The 15,876-nt window shown below is 50.3% G+C and overlaps 1 protein-coding gene across 1 annotated transcript in view; it reads right to left on the bottom strand.

The window, feature by feature from the left end:
* PRKAA2 (protein kinase AMP-activated catalytic subunit alpha 2) overlaps positions 1 to 15,219 on the bottom strand; it is a 66,286-nt gene extending 51,067 nt beyond the window's left edge. The window contains exon 1 of the mRNA XM_063427645.1: positions 15,111 to 15,219. Within this exon, the coding sequence (XP_063283715.1) occupies positions 15,111 to 15,204 (94 nt within the window). The 5' untranslated portion in view covers positions 15,205 to 15,219. The remainder of the gene's footprint in view (positions 1 to 15,110) is intronic.
* Positions 15,220 to 15,876: the final 657 nt, after the last annotated feature.

The raw sequence follows: 15,876 nt of genomic DNA, 5'->3' as shown, positions 1-15,876 counted from the left end.
CCCAAACACACACACACACACACACACACACTGACACTCCCCAAACACACACACTGACACTCCCCACAAATAAGATGGAGGTGGCTCTCTCTATACTGACTGCCAGGTGTAAAGGACAGAGCTTATAACAATGATTGACAGGGAGCTAAGATGGAGGTGGCTCTCTCTATACTGACTGCCAGGTGTAAAGGACAGAGCTTATAACAATGACTGACAGGGAGCTAAGATGGTGGTGGCTCTCTCTATACTGACTGCCAGGTGTAATGGGCGGAGCTTATAACAATGATTGACAGGGAGCTAAGATGGAGGTGACTCTCTCTATACTGACTGCCAGGTGTAAAGGGCGGAGCTTATAACAATGATTGACAGGGAGCTAAGATGGAGGTGGCTCTCTCTATACTGACTGCCAGGTGTAAAGGGCGGAGCTTATAACAATGATTGACAGGGAGCTAAGATGGAGGTGGCTCTCTCTATACTGACTGCCAGGTGTAAAGGGCGGAGCTTATAACAATGATTGACAGGGAGCTAAGATGGAGGTGGCTCTCTCTATACTGACTGCCAGGTGTAAAGGGCGGAGCTTATAACAATGATTGACAGGGAGCTAAGATGGAGGTGGCTCTCTCTATACTGACTGCCAGGTGTAAAGGGCGGAGCTTATAACAATGATTGACAGGGAGCTAAGATGGAGGTGGCTCTCTCTATACTGACTGCCAGGTGTAAAGGACAGAGCTTATAACAATGACTGACAGGGAGCTAAGATGGTGGTGGCTCTCTCTATACTGACTGCCAGGTGTAATGGGCGGAGCTTATAACAATGATTGACAGGGAGCTAAGATGGAGGTGACTCTCTCTATACTGACTGCCAGGTGTAAAGGGCGGAGCTTATAACAATGATTGACAGGGAGCTAAGATGGAGGTGGCTCTCTCTATACTGACTGCCAGGTGTAAAGGGCGGAGCTTATAACAATGATTGACAGGGAGCTAAGATGGAGGTGGCTCTCTCTATACTGACTGCCAGGTGTAAAGGGCGGAGCTTATAACAATGATTGACAGGGAGCTAAGATGGAGGTGGCTCTCTCTATACTGACTGCCAGGTGTAAAGGGCGGAGCTTATAACAATGATTGACAGGGAGCTAAGATGGAGGTGGCTCTCTCTATACTGACTGCCAGGTGTAAAGGGCGGAGCTTATAACAATGATTGACAGGGAGCTAAGATGGAGGTGGCTCTCTCTATACTGACTGCCAGGTGTAAAGGGCGGAGCTTATAACAATGATTGACAGGGAGCTAAGATGGAGGTGGCTCTCTATACTGACTGCCAGGTGTAAAGGGCGGAGCTTATAACAATGATTGACAGGGAGCTAAGATGGAGGTGGCTCTCTATACTGACTGCCAGGTGTAAAGGGCGGAGCTTATAACAATGATTGACAGGGAGCTAAGATGGAGGTGACTCTCTCTATACTGACTGCCAGGTGTAAAGGGCGGAGCTTATAACAATGATTGACAGGGAGCTAAGATGGAGGTGGCTCTCTCTATACTGACTGCCAGGTGTAAAGGGCGGAGCTTATAACAATGATTGACAGGGAGCTAAGATGGAGGTGGCTCTCTCTATACTGACTGCCAGGTGTAAAGGGCGGAGCTTATAACAATGATTGACAGGGAGCCAAGATGGAGGTGACTCTCTCTATACTGACTGCCAGGTGTAAAGGGCGGAGCTTATAACAATGATTGACAGGGAGCTAAGATGGAGGTGGCTCTCTCTATAGTGACTGCCAGGTGTAAAGGGCGGAGCTTATAACAATGATTGACAGGGAGCTAAGATGGAGGTGGCTCTCTCTATACTGACTGCCAGGTGTAAAGGGCGGAGCTTATAACAATGATTGACAGGGAGCTAAGATGGAGGTGGCTCTCTCTATACTGACTGCCAGGTGTAAAGGGCGGAGCTTCTAACAATGATTGACAGGGAGCTAAGATGGAGGTGGCTCTCTCTATACTGACTGCCAGGTGTAGAGGGCGGAGCTTATAACAATGATTGACAGGGAGCTAAGATGGAGGTGGCTCTCTATACTGACTGTCAGGTGTAAAGGGCAGAGCTTATAACAATGATTGACAGGGAGCTAAGATGGAGGTGGCTCTCTATACTGACTGCCAGGTGTAAAGGGCGGAGCTTATAACAATGATTGACAGGGAGCTAAGATGGAGGTGACTCTCTCTATACTGACTGCCAGGTGTAAAGGGTGGAGCTTATAACAATGATTGACAGGGAGCTAAGATGGAGGCGAATCTCTCTATACTGACTGCCAGGTGTAATGGGCGGAGCTTATAACAATGATTGACAGGGAGCTAAGATGGAGGTGGCTCTCTCTATACTGACTGCCAGGTGTAATGGGCGGAGCTTATAACAATGATTGACAGGTGTAGCGGAGAGCTGATTTCTCGCAGCTATTCTCCACTTTAGATCCAAGGGAGGCTCAGGAACAAGTCATTAGTAAATCCACAGCAGAGTTTCCAGCAGGTAAAAAGGTTCAGCGAAATCCCCACAGCACTCCCAATAACTGGACGACACACAGTTTCAGGAGTAGAACTGACAATCGTTTATTCCAAGGTTTCTTATAAAGCCTGCTCCCATGCAAGGGAGGGAACTACAGTAATTATGACAGTAACCAATACCATTCTTGTTACCTCCCACACATCTCCTCCCCTCAGAGTGAGTCATAATCCCCTTAAGTTGTACAGTACTTTACCCCAAACTTGGATGTACCCCTAAACCATCACATATCCTTAATATCAGGGTACCGCTAGGTAGCCCTGATCTGGGTGAATATAATATCCAAAATTCACCCAGATCGGACCAGGGGTTCGGTAGTTACAGGCAGGGGAAGTTTGACCGACCGCACACGAGTTGGTATCCGAAAAGGGTTCCACGAGAATGGGCCCTGCGGTCGGTCTCCGTTCGGCAGTTAAAACAGGCATTTATAATTGCCATCCACATTTGCATTCACCTAGATAGTGATTCCCTCATTCGGTACTTTATTACTACCGAATGGGGATTCGTTATGTGTCTCCGTTCGGCAGTTACGGAGCTCTGGAGGTCTCAGCGGTGTTTGGTTGTTTGAGTGTCCGATTTGAGTTCCAGGCACTCGACGACCAAACACCGCTGGGATTTTCATGCGTAAGATGGCCGCCGCCACGTGTACGCATGCCGAATGGCGGCCACCCAGATACAATGCTAATGAGCCGGTTAACTTGCGGTTGGAAGGAATGTGAACTTTAATAGCCGGCACACTTCTCTCTGGGGTGGTCCCTCCGTTCGGTAGTTTCCATAAGTATATAGTACGGATGGAAACTACCGAATACCATACAATTCACATAATACACACATGAATAGCAATTTCAACATAGGGAAAACATATACAAACACAGTCACAAAGGCATTTTGCAGGACAGGCTCACTGCATTCCGCTACACTGCTCCCCCTTGCCCACAAGCCGGCATACACAGTCTGATCCCACACGGATCGGCTTGGGGATGACCGGGGTGCTCACGGATCATTTCTCCAGATCAGTTTGTCGCGACAACCCGTCGGCGTTTCCATTTTGCTTACCCGGGCGGTATTGAATGTTAAAGTCAAAAGGCTGCAGCGCCAAACTCCAGCGCAGCAGCCTGGCATTGTCCCCAGCCACCCGGTTCAGCCAGACCAACGGGTTGTGATCCGTGAGCAGCGAAAAAGCCTGTCCGTACAAGTAGGGTTGCAATTTCTTCAAGGCCCACACCACAGCCAGGCATTCCTTCTCGATGGCGGCGTAGCTTACTTCCCGGGGTAAAAGTTTGCGACTGATGTAAGCCACGGGATGTTCTCCGCCATCGGCCCCGACTTGGCTCAATACTGCCCCCAATCCAAACATAGAAGCGTCTGTGTGAACAAGAAAACGTTTAGTTGGATTGGGAGCGGCCAAGACAGGGGCATTAACAAGTGCATCTTTCAAGTGTTGGAATGCCTGCTCACACTCCGGGGTCCAGGTTACTTGGCGGGGAAGGTTTTTACGTGTCAGGTCCGTGAGGGGTTTGGCCAGGGCACTATAATTGGGGACAAATTTCCGGTAATACCCTGCTGTCCCTAGGAAGGCTAACACCTGGGTTTTAGTTGTCGGGGTAGGCCACTGTGATACTGCCTCTACTTTGGCGGGTTCCGGCTTCTGCTTACCACAGCCCACTCTGTGGCCCAGGTACTGTACCTCGGCCATCCCAATACTACATTTAGCTGGTTTTAGGGTCAAACCAGCCTCCCGGATCCGGTCTAGAACCGCTCCTATATGGGCCAAGTGTTCCTGCCAGGTATCGCTAAATATGGCAATATCATCGAGATATGCGCAGGTATAGTCTTGGAACCCATCTAGGAGGCGGTCCACCATCCGCTGGAAGGTAGCCGGCGCGTTTTTCATCCCAAACGGCATGACCTTAAATTGGTACAGGCCGAATGGGGTGACAAAGGCGGACTTAGGGATGGCTTCCGGGGCTAAGGGAATCTGCCAATACCCTTTGCACAGATCAATCGTGGTAAGGTATTGTCCCCTGGCCATCCGGTCTAGTAATTCATCGATCCTAGGCATCGGGTATGCGTCGGATACGGTCTTCTCATTCAGTCTCCTGTAGTCCACGCAAAAGCGGGTCGTGCCGTCCCGCTTTGGTACGAGGACCACTGGAGATGCCCAGGGACTATCTGAGGGCTCAATCACTCCTAACTGTACATCTCCTCAATCTCTTTGCGCATATTCTCCCGGACCGCTTCAGGGATGCGGTATGGGGTCTGGCGCATGGGAAGTTGACCGGGGGTGTCTACTCAGTGGGTGGCCAGAGGGGTGTATCCAGGTACATTAGAAAAGGTCTCCTGCTTTTCCTGCAGGAGTTGTTGTACCTCGATACGCTCCTGTGGGCTCAACCGATCCCCCAATACAACTGCTCCTAAATCCCCAGCCAGCTGTCCATCTTCTAACAGATCGGGGAGGGGTAGGCTGTCGCTCTCTTCAGAGGTGGGGGCGCAGATAGCTGTCACCTCCTCTGAACGCTCCTGGTAAGGTTTCAGCATGTTCACATGGATCATGCGTCGCCCCCCATTCCCTGCGCAGTGGCCAATTATATACGTGGTGTCACATCGTTGTTCTACCACTTTATAAGGGCCTTGCCAGGCGGCCTGTAGCTTATCGTGTCGGACAGGTTTTAAAATTAAAACTTTCTGTCCGACCTGAAAGCTGCGGTCCCTGGCGCCCCTATCGTACCAGGTGCGCTGACGCGTCTGAGCTGCCTGTAGGTTTTCCTTTGCCGTCTTGGTGAGTGCTTCCAGGCGATCTCGGAGGGCCAACACATATGGTACAATAGGGGTACCGTCCACGCTACGGTCTCCCTCCCAGTGCTCTCTAATCAAGTCTAGGGGTCCCCTTACCCTCCTCCCAAACAGCAGTTCAAAGGGGGAAAATCCTGTAGATTCCTGCGGCACCTCCCTGTAAGCAAACAGTAAGTGCGGCAGGAATTTTTCCCAGTCTCGGTGAGTCTCGGCGAAGGTTCGGAGCATCTGTTTTAAGGTGCCATTGAACCGTTCGCAGAGCCCATTAGTCTGGGGGTGGTACGGAGCACTGATTATAGGCTTAATTTTGCAGAACTTCCAGAGTTGTTGGGTAACCTCTGCCGTGAACTGAGTGCCCTGATCCGAGATGATCTCCCTGGGTAACCCCATCCGGGAGAAAATCTGCATCAGCGCCTCAGCCACCGTCTCTGCATGTATATTCGTTAAAGCTACCGCCTCGGGGTAGCGAGTGGCATAGTCCACTACGGTCAGGATGTACCGTTTGCCCGAGGGGCTAGGTTTCCGGAAGGGGCCTACAATATCTACGGCAACCCTATGAAAGGGTTCTTCAATTATGGGTAGGGGGTGCAGCCTCGCCTTACGCTTATCCCCCCTCTTTCCCACCCTCTGGCACGTGTCGCAGGTATTACAGTACCTGCGTACCTCCTGGCTAATCCCTGGCCAGAAGAAACTTTGGGTCAATCGATATCTGGTACGGCTGACCCCCAAATGTCCGGATAGCGGAATATCGTGCGCTATCCGGAGTAATTCGGTTCGGTACCTCTGAGGTACCACCAGCTGCCTTGTAGCAATGGGGTCTGACCCATCTATCTGTTTACTTGTTTCCCGGTACAATAGCTGTCTGTCCCATACAAATCTTTCCCCCTCTGCCCTGTATTCTGCCATTACTTCGGTGATAAGCGTTGCTTTGGATTTGCTGCTGGCAGAAACACCTTTCGCTTCCAGAAGGTCTTTCAATGTGGTTCTTTTTAGCGTAGAAAGGTCAATCTCCATTAATCCTTGTTCCTCTGTGAGTCTGGATCCCACCGCTGCCACCAATGTAGCGGAGAGCTGATTTCTCGCAGCTATTCTCCACTTTAGATCCAAGGGAGGCTCAGGAACAAGTCATTAGTAAATCCACAGCAGAGTTTCCAGCAGGTAAAAAGGTTCAGCGAAATCCCCACAGCACTCCCAATAACTGGACGACACACAGTTTCAGGAGTAGAACTGACAATCGTTTATTCCAAGGTTTCTTATAAAGCCTGCTCCCATGCAAGGGAGGGAACTACAGTAATTATGACAGTAACCAATACCATTCTTGTTACCTCCCACACATCTCCTCCCCTCAGAGTGAGTCATAATCCCCTTAAGTTGTACAGTACTTTACCCCAAACTTGGATGTACCCCTAAACCATCACATATCCTTAATATCAGGGTACCGCTAGGTAGCCCTGATCTGGGTGAATATAATATCCAAAATTCACCCAGATCGGACCAGGGGTTCGGTAGTTACAGGCAGGGGAAGTTTGACCGACCGCACACGAGTTGGTATCCGAAAAGGGTTCCACGAGAATGGGCCCTGCGGTCGGTCTCCGTTCGGCAGTTAAAACAGGCATTTATAATTGCCATCCACATTTGCATTCACCTAGATAGTGATTCCCTCATTCGGTACTTTATTACTACCGAATGGGGATTCGTTATGTGTCTCCGTTCGGCAGTTACGGAGCTCTGGAGGTCTCAGCGGTGTTTGGTTGTTTGAGTGTCCGATTTGAGTTCCAGGCACTCGACGACCAAACACCGCTGGGATTTTCATGCGTAAGATGGCCGCCGCCACGTGTACGCATGCCGAATGGCGGCCACCCAGATACAATGCTAATGAGCCGGTTAACTTGCGGTTGGAAGGAATGTGAACTTTAATAGCCGGCACACTTCTCTCTGGGGTGGTCCCTCCGTTCGGTAGTTTCCATAAGTATATAGTACGGATGGAAACTACCGAATACCATACAATTCACATAATACACACATGAATAGCAATTTCAACATAGGGAAAACATATACAAACACAGTCACAAAGGCATTTTGCAGGACAGGCTCACTGCATTCCGCTACAACAGGGAGCTAAGATGGAGGTGACTCTCTCTATACTGACTGCCAGGTGTAAAGGGCGGAGCTTATAACAATGACTGACAGGGAGCTAAGATGGAGGTGGCTCTCTCTATACTGACTGCCAGGTGTAAAGGGCGGAGCTTATAACAATGATTTACAGGGAGCTAAGATGGAGGTGGCTCTCTCTATACTGACTGCCAGGTGTAAAGGGCGGAGCTTATAACAATGATTGACAGGGAGCTAAGATGGAGGTGGCTCTCGCTATACTGACTGCCAGGTTTAAAGAGCGGAGCTTATAACAGTGATTGACAGGGAGCTAAGATGGAGGTGACTCTCTCTATACTGACTGCCAGGTGTAAAGGGCGGAGCTTATAACAATGATTGACAGGGAGCTAAGATGGAGGCGGCTCTCTCTATACTGACTGCCAGGTGTAAAGGGCGGAGCTTATAACAATGATTGACAGGGAGCTAAGATGGAGGTGGCTCTCTCTATACTGACTGCCAGGTGTAAAGGGCGGAGCTTATAACAATGATTGACAGGGAGCTAAGATGGAGGTGGCTCTCTCTATACTGACTGACAGGTGTAAAGGGCGGAGCTTATAACAATGACTGACAGGGAGCTAAGATGGAGGTGGCTCTCTCTATACTGACTGCCAGGTGTAGAGGGCGGAGCTTATAACAATGATTGACAGGGAGCTGAGATGGAGGTGGCTCTCTATACTGACTGTCAGGTGTAAAGGGCAGAGCTTATAACAATGATTGACAGGGAGCTAAGATGGAGGTGGCTCTCTATACTGACTGCCAGGTGTAAAGGGCGGAGCTTATAACAATGATTGACAGGGAGCTAAGATGGAGGTGACTCTCTCTATACTGACTGCCAGGTGTAAAGGGCGGAGCTTATAACAATGACTGACAGGGAGCTAAGATGGAGGTGGCTCTCTCTATACTGACTGCCAGGTGTAGAGGGCGGAGCTTATAACAATGATTGACAGGGAGCTAAGATGGAGGTGGCTCTCTATACTGACTGTCAGGTGTAAAGGGCAGAGCTTATAACAATGATTGACAGGGAGCTAAGATGGAGGTGGCTCTCTATACTGACTGCCAGGTGTAAAGGGCGGAGCTTATAACAATGATTGCCAGGGAGCTAAGATGGAGGTGACTCTCTCTATACTGACTGCCAGGTGTAAAGGGTGGAGCTTATAACAATGATTGACAGGGAGCTAAGATGGAGGCGAATCTCTCTATACTGACTGCCAGGTGTAAAGGGCGGAGCTTATAACAATGATTGACAGAGAGCTAAGATGGAGGCGGCTCTCTCTATACTGACTGCCAGGTGTAAAGGGCGGAGCTTATAACAATGATTGACAGGGAGCTAAGATGGAGGTGGCTCGCTATACTGACTGCCAGGTGTAAAGGGCGGAGCTTATAACAATGATTGACAGGGAGCTAAGATGGAGGTGGCTCTCTCTATACTGACTGCCAGGTGTAAAGGGCGGAGCTTATAACAATGATTTACAGGGAGCTAAGATGGAGGTGGCTCTCTCTATACTGACTGCCAGGTGTAAAGGGCGGAGCTTATAACAATGATTGACAGGGAGCTAAGATGGAGGTGGCTCTCGCTATACTGACTGCCAGGTTTAAAGGGCGGAGCTTATAACAGTGATTGACAGGGAGCTAAGATAGAGGTGGCTCTCTCTATACTGACCGCCAGGTTTAATGGGCGGAGCTTATAACATTGACAGGGAGCTAAGATGGAGGTGGCTCTCTCTATACTGACCGCCAGGTGTAATGGGCGGAGCTTATAACAATGATTGACAGGGAGTTAAGATGGAGGCGGCTCTCTCTATGCTGACCGCCAGGTTTAATGGGCAGAGCTTATAACAATGATTGACAGGGAGCTAAGATGGAGGTGGCTCTCTCTATACTGACTGCCAGGTGTAAAGGGCGGAGCTTATAACAATGACTGACAGGGAGCTAAGATGGAGGTGGCTCTCTCTATACTGACTGCCAGGTGTAAAGAGCTGAGCTTATAACAATGACTGACAGGGAGCTAAGATGGAGCTGGCTCTCTCTATGCTGACCGCCAGGTTTAATGGGCGGAGCTTATAACAATGATTGACAGGGAGCTAAGATGGAGGTGGCTCTCTCTATACTGACTGCCAGGTGTAAAGGGCGGAGCTTATAACAATGACTGACATGGAGCTAAGATGGAGGCGTCTCTCTCTATACTGACTGCCAGGTGTAAAGGGCGGAGCTTATAACAATGACTGACAGGGAGCTAAGATGGAGGTGGCTCTCTCTATACTGACTGCCAGGTGTAATGGGCGGAGCTTATAACAATGACTGACATGGAGCTAAGATGGAGGCGTCTCTCTCTATACTGACTGCCAGGTGTAAAGGGCAGAGCTTATAACAATGATTGACAGGGAGCTAAGATGGAGGTGGCTCTCTCTATACTGACTGCCAGGTGTAAAGGGCGGAGCTTATAACAATGACTGACATGGAGCTAAGATGGAGGCGTCTCTCTCTATACTGACTGCCAGGTGTAAAGGGCGGAGCTTATAACAATGATTGACAGGGAGCTAAGATGGAGGTGACTCTCTCTATACTGACTGCCAGGTGTAAAGGGCGGAGCTTATAACAATGATTGACAGGGAGCTAAGATGGAGGTGACTCTCTCTATACTGACTGCCAGGTGTAAAGGGCGGAGCTTATAACAATGACTGACAGGGAGCTAAGATGGAGGCGGCTCTCTCTATACTGACTGCCAGGTGTAAAGGGCGGAGCTTATAACAATGATTGACAGGGAGCTAAGATGGAGGTGGCTCTCTATACTGACTGCCAGGAGTAAAGGGCGGAGCTTATAACAATGATTGACAGGGAGCTAAGATGGAGGCGGCTCTCTCTATGCTGACCGCCAGGTGTAATGGGCGGAGCTTCTAACAATGACTGACAGGGAGCTAAGATGGAGGTGGCTCTCTCTATACTGACTGCCAGGTGTAAAGGGCGGAGCTTATAACAATGATTTACAGGGAGCTAAGATGGAGGTGGCTCTCTCTATACTGACTGCCAGGTGTAAAGGGCGGAGCTTATAACAATGATTGACAGGGAGCTAAGATGGAGGTGGCTCTCGCTATACTGACTGCCAGGTTTAAAGGGCGGAGCTTATAACAGTGATTGACAGGGAGCTAAGATGGAGGTGACTCTCTCTATACTGACTGCCAGGTGTAAAGGGCGGAGCTTATAACAATGATTGACAGGGAGCTAAGATGGAGGCGGCTCTCTCTATACTGACTGCCAGGTGTAAAGGGCGGAGCTTATAACAATGATTGACAGGGAGCTAAGATGGAGGTGGCTCTCTCTATACTGACTGCCAGGTGTAAAGGGCGGAGCTTATAACAATGATTGACAGGGAGCTAAGATGGAGGTGGCTCTCTCTATACTGACTGACAGGTGTAAAGGGCGGAGCTTATAACAATGACTGACAGGGAGCTAAGATGGAGGTGGCTCTCTCTATACTGACTGCCAGGTGTAAAGGACAGAGCTTATAACAATGATTGACAGGGAGCTAAGATGGAGGCGGCTCTCTCTATACTGACTGCCAGGTGTAAAGGGCGGAGCTTATAACAATGATTGACAGGGAGCTAAGATGGAGGTGGCTCGCTATACTGACTGCCAGGTGTAAAGGGCGGAGCTTATAACAATGATTGACAGGGAGCTAAGATGGAGGTGGCTCTCTCTATACTGACTGCCAGGTGTAAAGGGCGGAGCTTATAACAATGATTTACAGGGAGCTAAGATGGAGGTGGCTCTCTCTATACTGACTGCCAGGTGTAAAGGGCGGAGCTTATAACAATGATTGACAGGGAGCTAAGATGGAGGTGGCTCTCGCTATACTGACTGCCAGGTTTAAAGGGCGGAGCTTATAACAGTGATTGACAGGGAGCTAAGATGGAGGTGACTCTCTCTATACTGACTGCCAGGTGTAAAGGGCGGAGCTTATAACAATGATTGACAGGGAGCTAAGATGGAGGCGGCTCTCTCTATACTGACTGCCAGGTGTAAAGGGCGGAGCTTATAACAATGATTGACAGGGAGCTAAGATGGAGGTGGCTCTCTCTATACTGACTGCCAGGTGTAAAGGGCGGAGCTTATAACAATGATTGACAGGGAGCTAAGATGGAGGTGGCTCTCTCTATACTGACTGCCAGGTGTAAAGGACAGAGCTTATAACAATGACTGACAGGGAGCTAAGATGGAGGCGGCTCTCTCTATACTGACTGCCAGGTGTAATGGGCGGAGCTTATAACAATGATTGACAGGGAGCTAAGATGGAGGTGGCTCTCTCTATACTGACTGCCAGGTGTAAAGGGCGGAGCTTATAACAATGATTGACAGGGAGCTAAGATGGAGGTGGCTCTCTCTATACTGACTGCCAGGTGTAAAGGACAGAGCTTATAACAATGATTGACAGGGAGCTAAGATGGAGGCGGCTCTCTCTATGCTGACCGCCAGGTGTAATGGGCGGAGCTTATAACAATGATTGACAGGGAGCTAAGATAGAGGTGGCTCTCTCTATACTGACCGCCAGGTTTAATGGGCGGAGCTTATAACATTGACAGGGAGCTAAGATGGAGGTGGCTCTCTCTATACTGACCGCCAGGTGTAATGGGCGGAGCTTATAACAATGATTGACAGGGAGTTAAGATGGAGGCGGCTCTCTCTATGCTGACCGCCAGGTTTAATGGGCAGAGCTTATAACAATGATTGACAGGGAGCTAAGATGGAGGTGGCTCTCTCTATACTGACTGCCAGGTGTAAAGGGCGGAGCTTATAACAATGACTGACAGGGAGCTAAGATGGAGGTGGCTCTCTCTATACTGACTGCCAGGTGTAAAGAGCTGAGCTTATAACAATGACTGACAGGGAGCTTAGATGGAGCTGGCTCTCTCTATGCTGACCGCCAGGTTTAATGGGCGGAGCTTATAACAATGATTGACAGGGAGCTAAGATGGAGGTGGCTCTCTCTATACTGACTGCCAGGTGTAAAGGGCGGAGCTTATAACAATGACTGACATGGAGCTAAGATGGAGGCGTCTCTCTCTATACTGACTGCCAGGTGTAAAGGGCGGAGCTTATAACAATGACTGACAGGGAGCTAAGATGGAGGTGGCTCTCTCTATACTGACTGCCAGGTGTAATGGGCGGAGCTTATAACAATGACTGACATGGAGCTAAGATGGAGGCGGCTCTCTCTATACTGACTGCCAGGTGTAAAGGGTGGAGCTTATAACAATGATTGACAGGGAGCTAAGATGGAGGTGACTCTCTCTATACTGACTGCCAGGTGTAAAGGGTGGAGCTTATAACAATGATTGACAGGGAGCTAAGATGGAGGTGACTCTCTCTATACTGACTGCCAGGTGTAAAGGGCGGAGCTTATAACAATGACTGACAGGGAGCTAAGATGGAGGCGGCTCTCTCTATACTGACTGCCAGGTGTAAAGGGCGGAGCTTATAACAATGATTGACAGGGAGCTAAGATGGAGGTGGCTCTCTATACTGACTGCCAGGAGTAAAGGGCGGAGCTTATAACAATGATTGACAGGGAGCTAAGATGGAGGCGGCTCTCTCTATGCTGACCGCCAGGTGTAATGGGCGGAGCTTCTAACAATGACTGACAGGGAGCTAAGATGGAGGTGGCTCTCTCTTTAGGGTGCTGTATGTTTGGAGGGATTGTTTATAGTTATAGGGAGTTAAGGGATAGAAACATAGAATGTGACGGCAGATAAGAACCATTCGGCCCATCTAGTCTGCCCAGTTTTCTAAATACTTTCATTAGTCCCTGGCCTTATCTTATAGTTAGGATAGCCTTATGCCTATCCCACGCATGCTTAAACTCCTTTACTGTGTTAACCTCTACCACTTCAGCTGGAAGGCTATTCTTTGCATCCACTACCCTCTCAGTAAAGTAATACTTCCTGATATTATAAAAAAAAATTTGATAGGGGGTGCTTATGGTTATGGGGAGTGGTTAGTTAAGGGGAGTTCAGGGTGGGGGGGGGGGGTGTTTAGTTAGGGGGGTGCAGGGAGTTCAGGGTGGGGGGTGTTTAGTTAGGGGGTGCAGGGAGTTCAGGGTGGGGGGGGGGTGTTTAGTTAGGGGGAGTTCAGGGGTGGGGGGTGTTTAGGGGGAGTTCAGGGGTGGGGGGGTGTTTAGGGGGAGTTCAGGGGTGGGGGGTGTTTAGGGGGAGTTCAGGGGTGGGGGGTGTTTAGGGGGAGTTCAGGGGTGGGGGGGTGTTTAGGGGGAGTTCAAGGGTGGGGGGTGTTTAGGGGGAGTTCAGGGGTGGGGGGTGTTTAGTTAGGGGGTGCAGGGAGTTCAGGGTGGGGGTGTTTAGTTAGGGGGAGTTCAGGGGTGGGGGGTGTTTAGTTAGGGGGTGCAGGGAGTTCAGGGTGGGGGTGTTTAGTTAGGGGGAGTTCAGGGGTGGGGGGTGTTTAGTTAGGGGGTGCAGGGAGTTCCGGGTGGGGGTGTTTAGTTAGGGGGAGTTCAGGGGTGGGGAGTGTTTAGTTAGGGGGTGCAGGGAGTTCAGGGTGGGGGTGTTTAGTTAGGGGGAGTTCAGGGGTGGGGGGTGTTTAGTTAGGGGGTGCAGGGAGTTCAGGGTGGGGGGTGTTTAGTTAGGGGGAGTTCAGGGGTGGGGGGTGTTTAGTTAGGGGGTGCAGGGAGTTCAGGGTGGGGGTGTTTAGTTAGGGGGAGTTCAGGGGTGGGGGTGTTTAGTTAGGGGGAGTTCAGGGGTGGGGGGTGTTTAGTTATGGGGAGTTCAGGGGTGGGGGGGTGTTTAGTTAGGGGGAGTTCAGGGGTGGGGGGGTGTTTAGTTAGGGTGTTGCAGGGAGTTCAGGGTGAAGGGTGTTTAGTTAGGGGGAGTTCAGGGAGTTCAGGGGTGGAGGGAGTTTAGTTAGGGGGGTGCAGGGAGTTCAGGGTGGGGGGTTTAGTTAGGGGGAGTTCAGGGGTAGGGGGTGTTTAGTTAGGGGGAGTTCAGGGGTGGAGGGAGTTTAGTTAGGGGGGTGCAGGGAGTTCAGTGTGGGGGGTTTAGTTAGGGGGAGTTCAGGGGTGGGGGGTGTTTAGTTAGGGGGAGTTCAGGGGTGGGGGGGTGTTTAGTTAGGGGGAGTTCAGGGGTGGGGGGTGTTTAGTTAGGGGGGTGCAGGGAGTTCAGGGGTGGGGGGTGTTTTAGGGTTAACAGAAGAACCACGAACACTATGTAACCCTAGACACTGCTAACTTTGAGTGCTATAACCCCCGGGGTAATAAATAGATGGATACAGTGTATGTACCATTACATCCCTCCCCTGTATTGATAGCACTGACAGCTCGCTCCTTTCTATTCACAAAGCCGGGTGCGCAGCCAATGGGGCCAGTACACTGCTCACAGCTATGCCGTTTACGCAGCGTTACGCCGTTTGCGCAGCGTTACGCCGTTTGCGCAGCGTTACGCCGGTTGGGGAGAGTTACGCCGTTTGCGCAGCGTTACGCCGTTTGCGCAGAGTTACGCCGTTTGCGCAGAGTTACGCCGTTTGCGCAGAGTTACGCCGGTTGGCGCAGAGTTACGCCGTTTGCGCTCCCTCCCCCCCCATGCCGGGCGCAGCGCGGGGAGCTCGGGTCATGGACTCAGCTTTTCACTTTGCCGAAGGTGCCGACTCCCAGCGTGTCCCCCAGCAGGTAGTGGCCGATCTTCACCCGCCCTTCATGCTTCTGCTTGTCTGCCATGTCTGTACCCACAATGCAGCGGGCGGAGGGGCCTGCCCTGCGGGGGGGGTCGGGGGGCTATTTATATTACCTGCTCACACTGGGGGGAGGGGGAGGGGCAGGACTCCCAGCATCCTCAGCCACAGCAGGACATAATAATAATAATAATAATAATGTGATCAATACACATGGTGGCTGAGGGTGATGGGAGGTGTGGGGCATGGGATTAATTGGGTGTTTATACAGATCCCCTATTATTATTAATACACATGATGGCTGAGGGTGATGGGAGGTGTGGGGCATGGGATTAATTGGGTGTTTATACAGATCCCCTATTATTATTAATACACATGGTGGCTGAGGGTGATGGGAGGTGTGGGACATGGGATTAATTGGGTGTTTATACAGATCCCCTATTATTATTATTAATACACATGGTGGCTGAGGGTGATGGGAGGTGTGGGGCATGGGATTAATTGGGTGTTTATACAGATCCCCTATTATTATTAATACACATGGTGGCTGAGGGTGATGGGAGGTGTGGGACATGGGATTAATTGGGTGTTTATACAGATCCCCTATTATTATTAATACACATGGTGGCTGAGGGTGATGGGAGGTGTGGGGCATGGGATTAATTGGGTGTTTACACAGATCCCCTATTATTATTAATACACATGGTGGCTGAGGGTG

The sequence above is a fragment of the Pelobates fuscus genome, chromosome 7 (genome assembly GCF_036172605.1).
Source record: "Pelobates fuscus isolate aPelFus1 chromosome 7, aPelFus1.pri, whole genome shotgun sequence".
Taxonomy (NCBI): Eukaryota; Metazoa; Chordata; class Amphibia; order Anura; family Pelobatidae; genus Pelobates; species Pelobates fuscus.
This window is presented reverse-complemented; position numbering and strand designations above follow the sequence as displayed.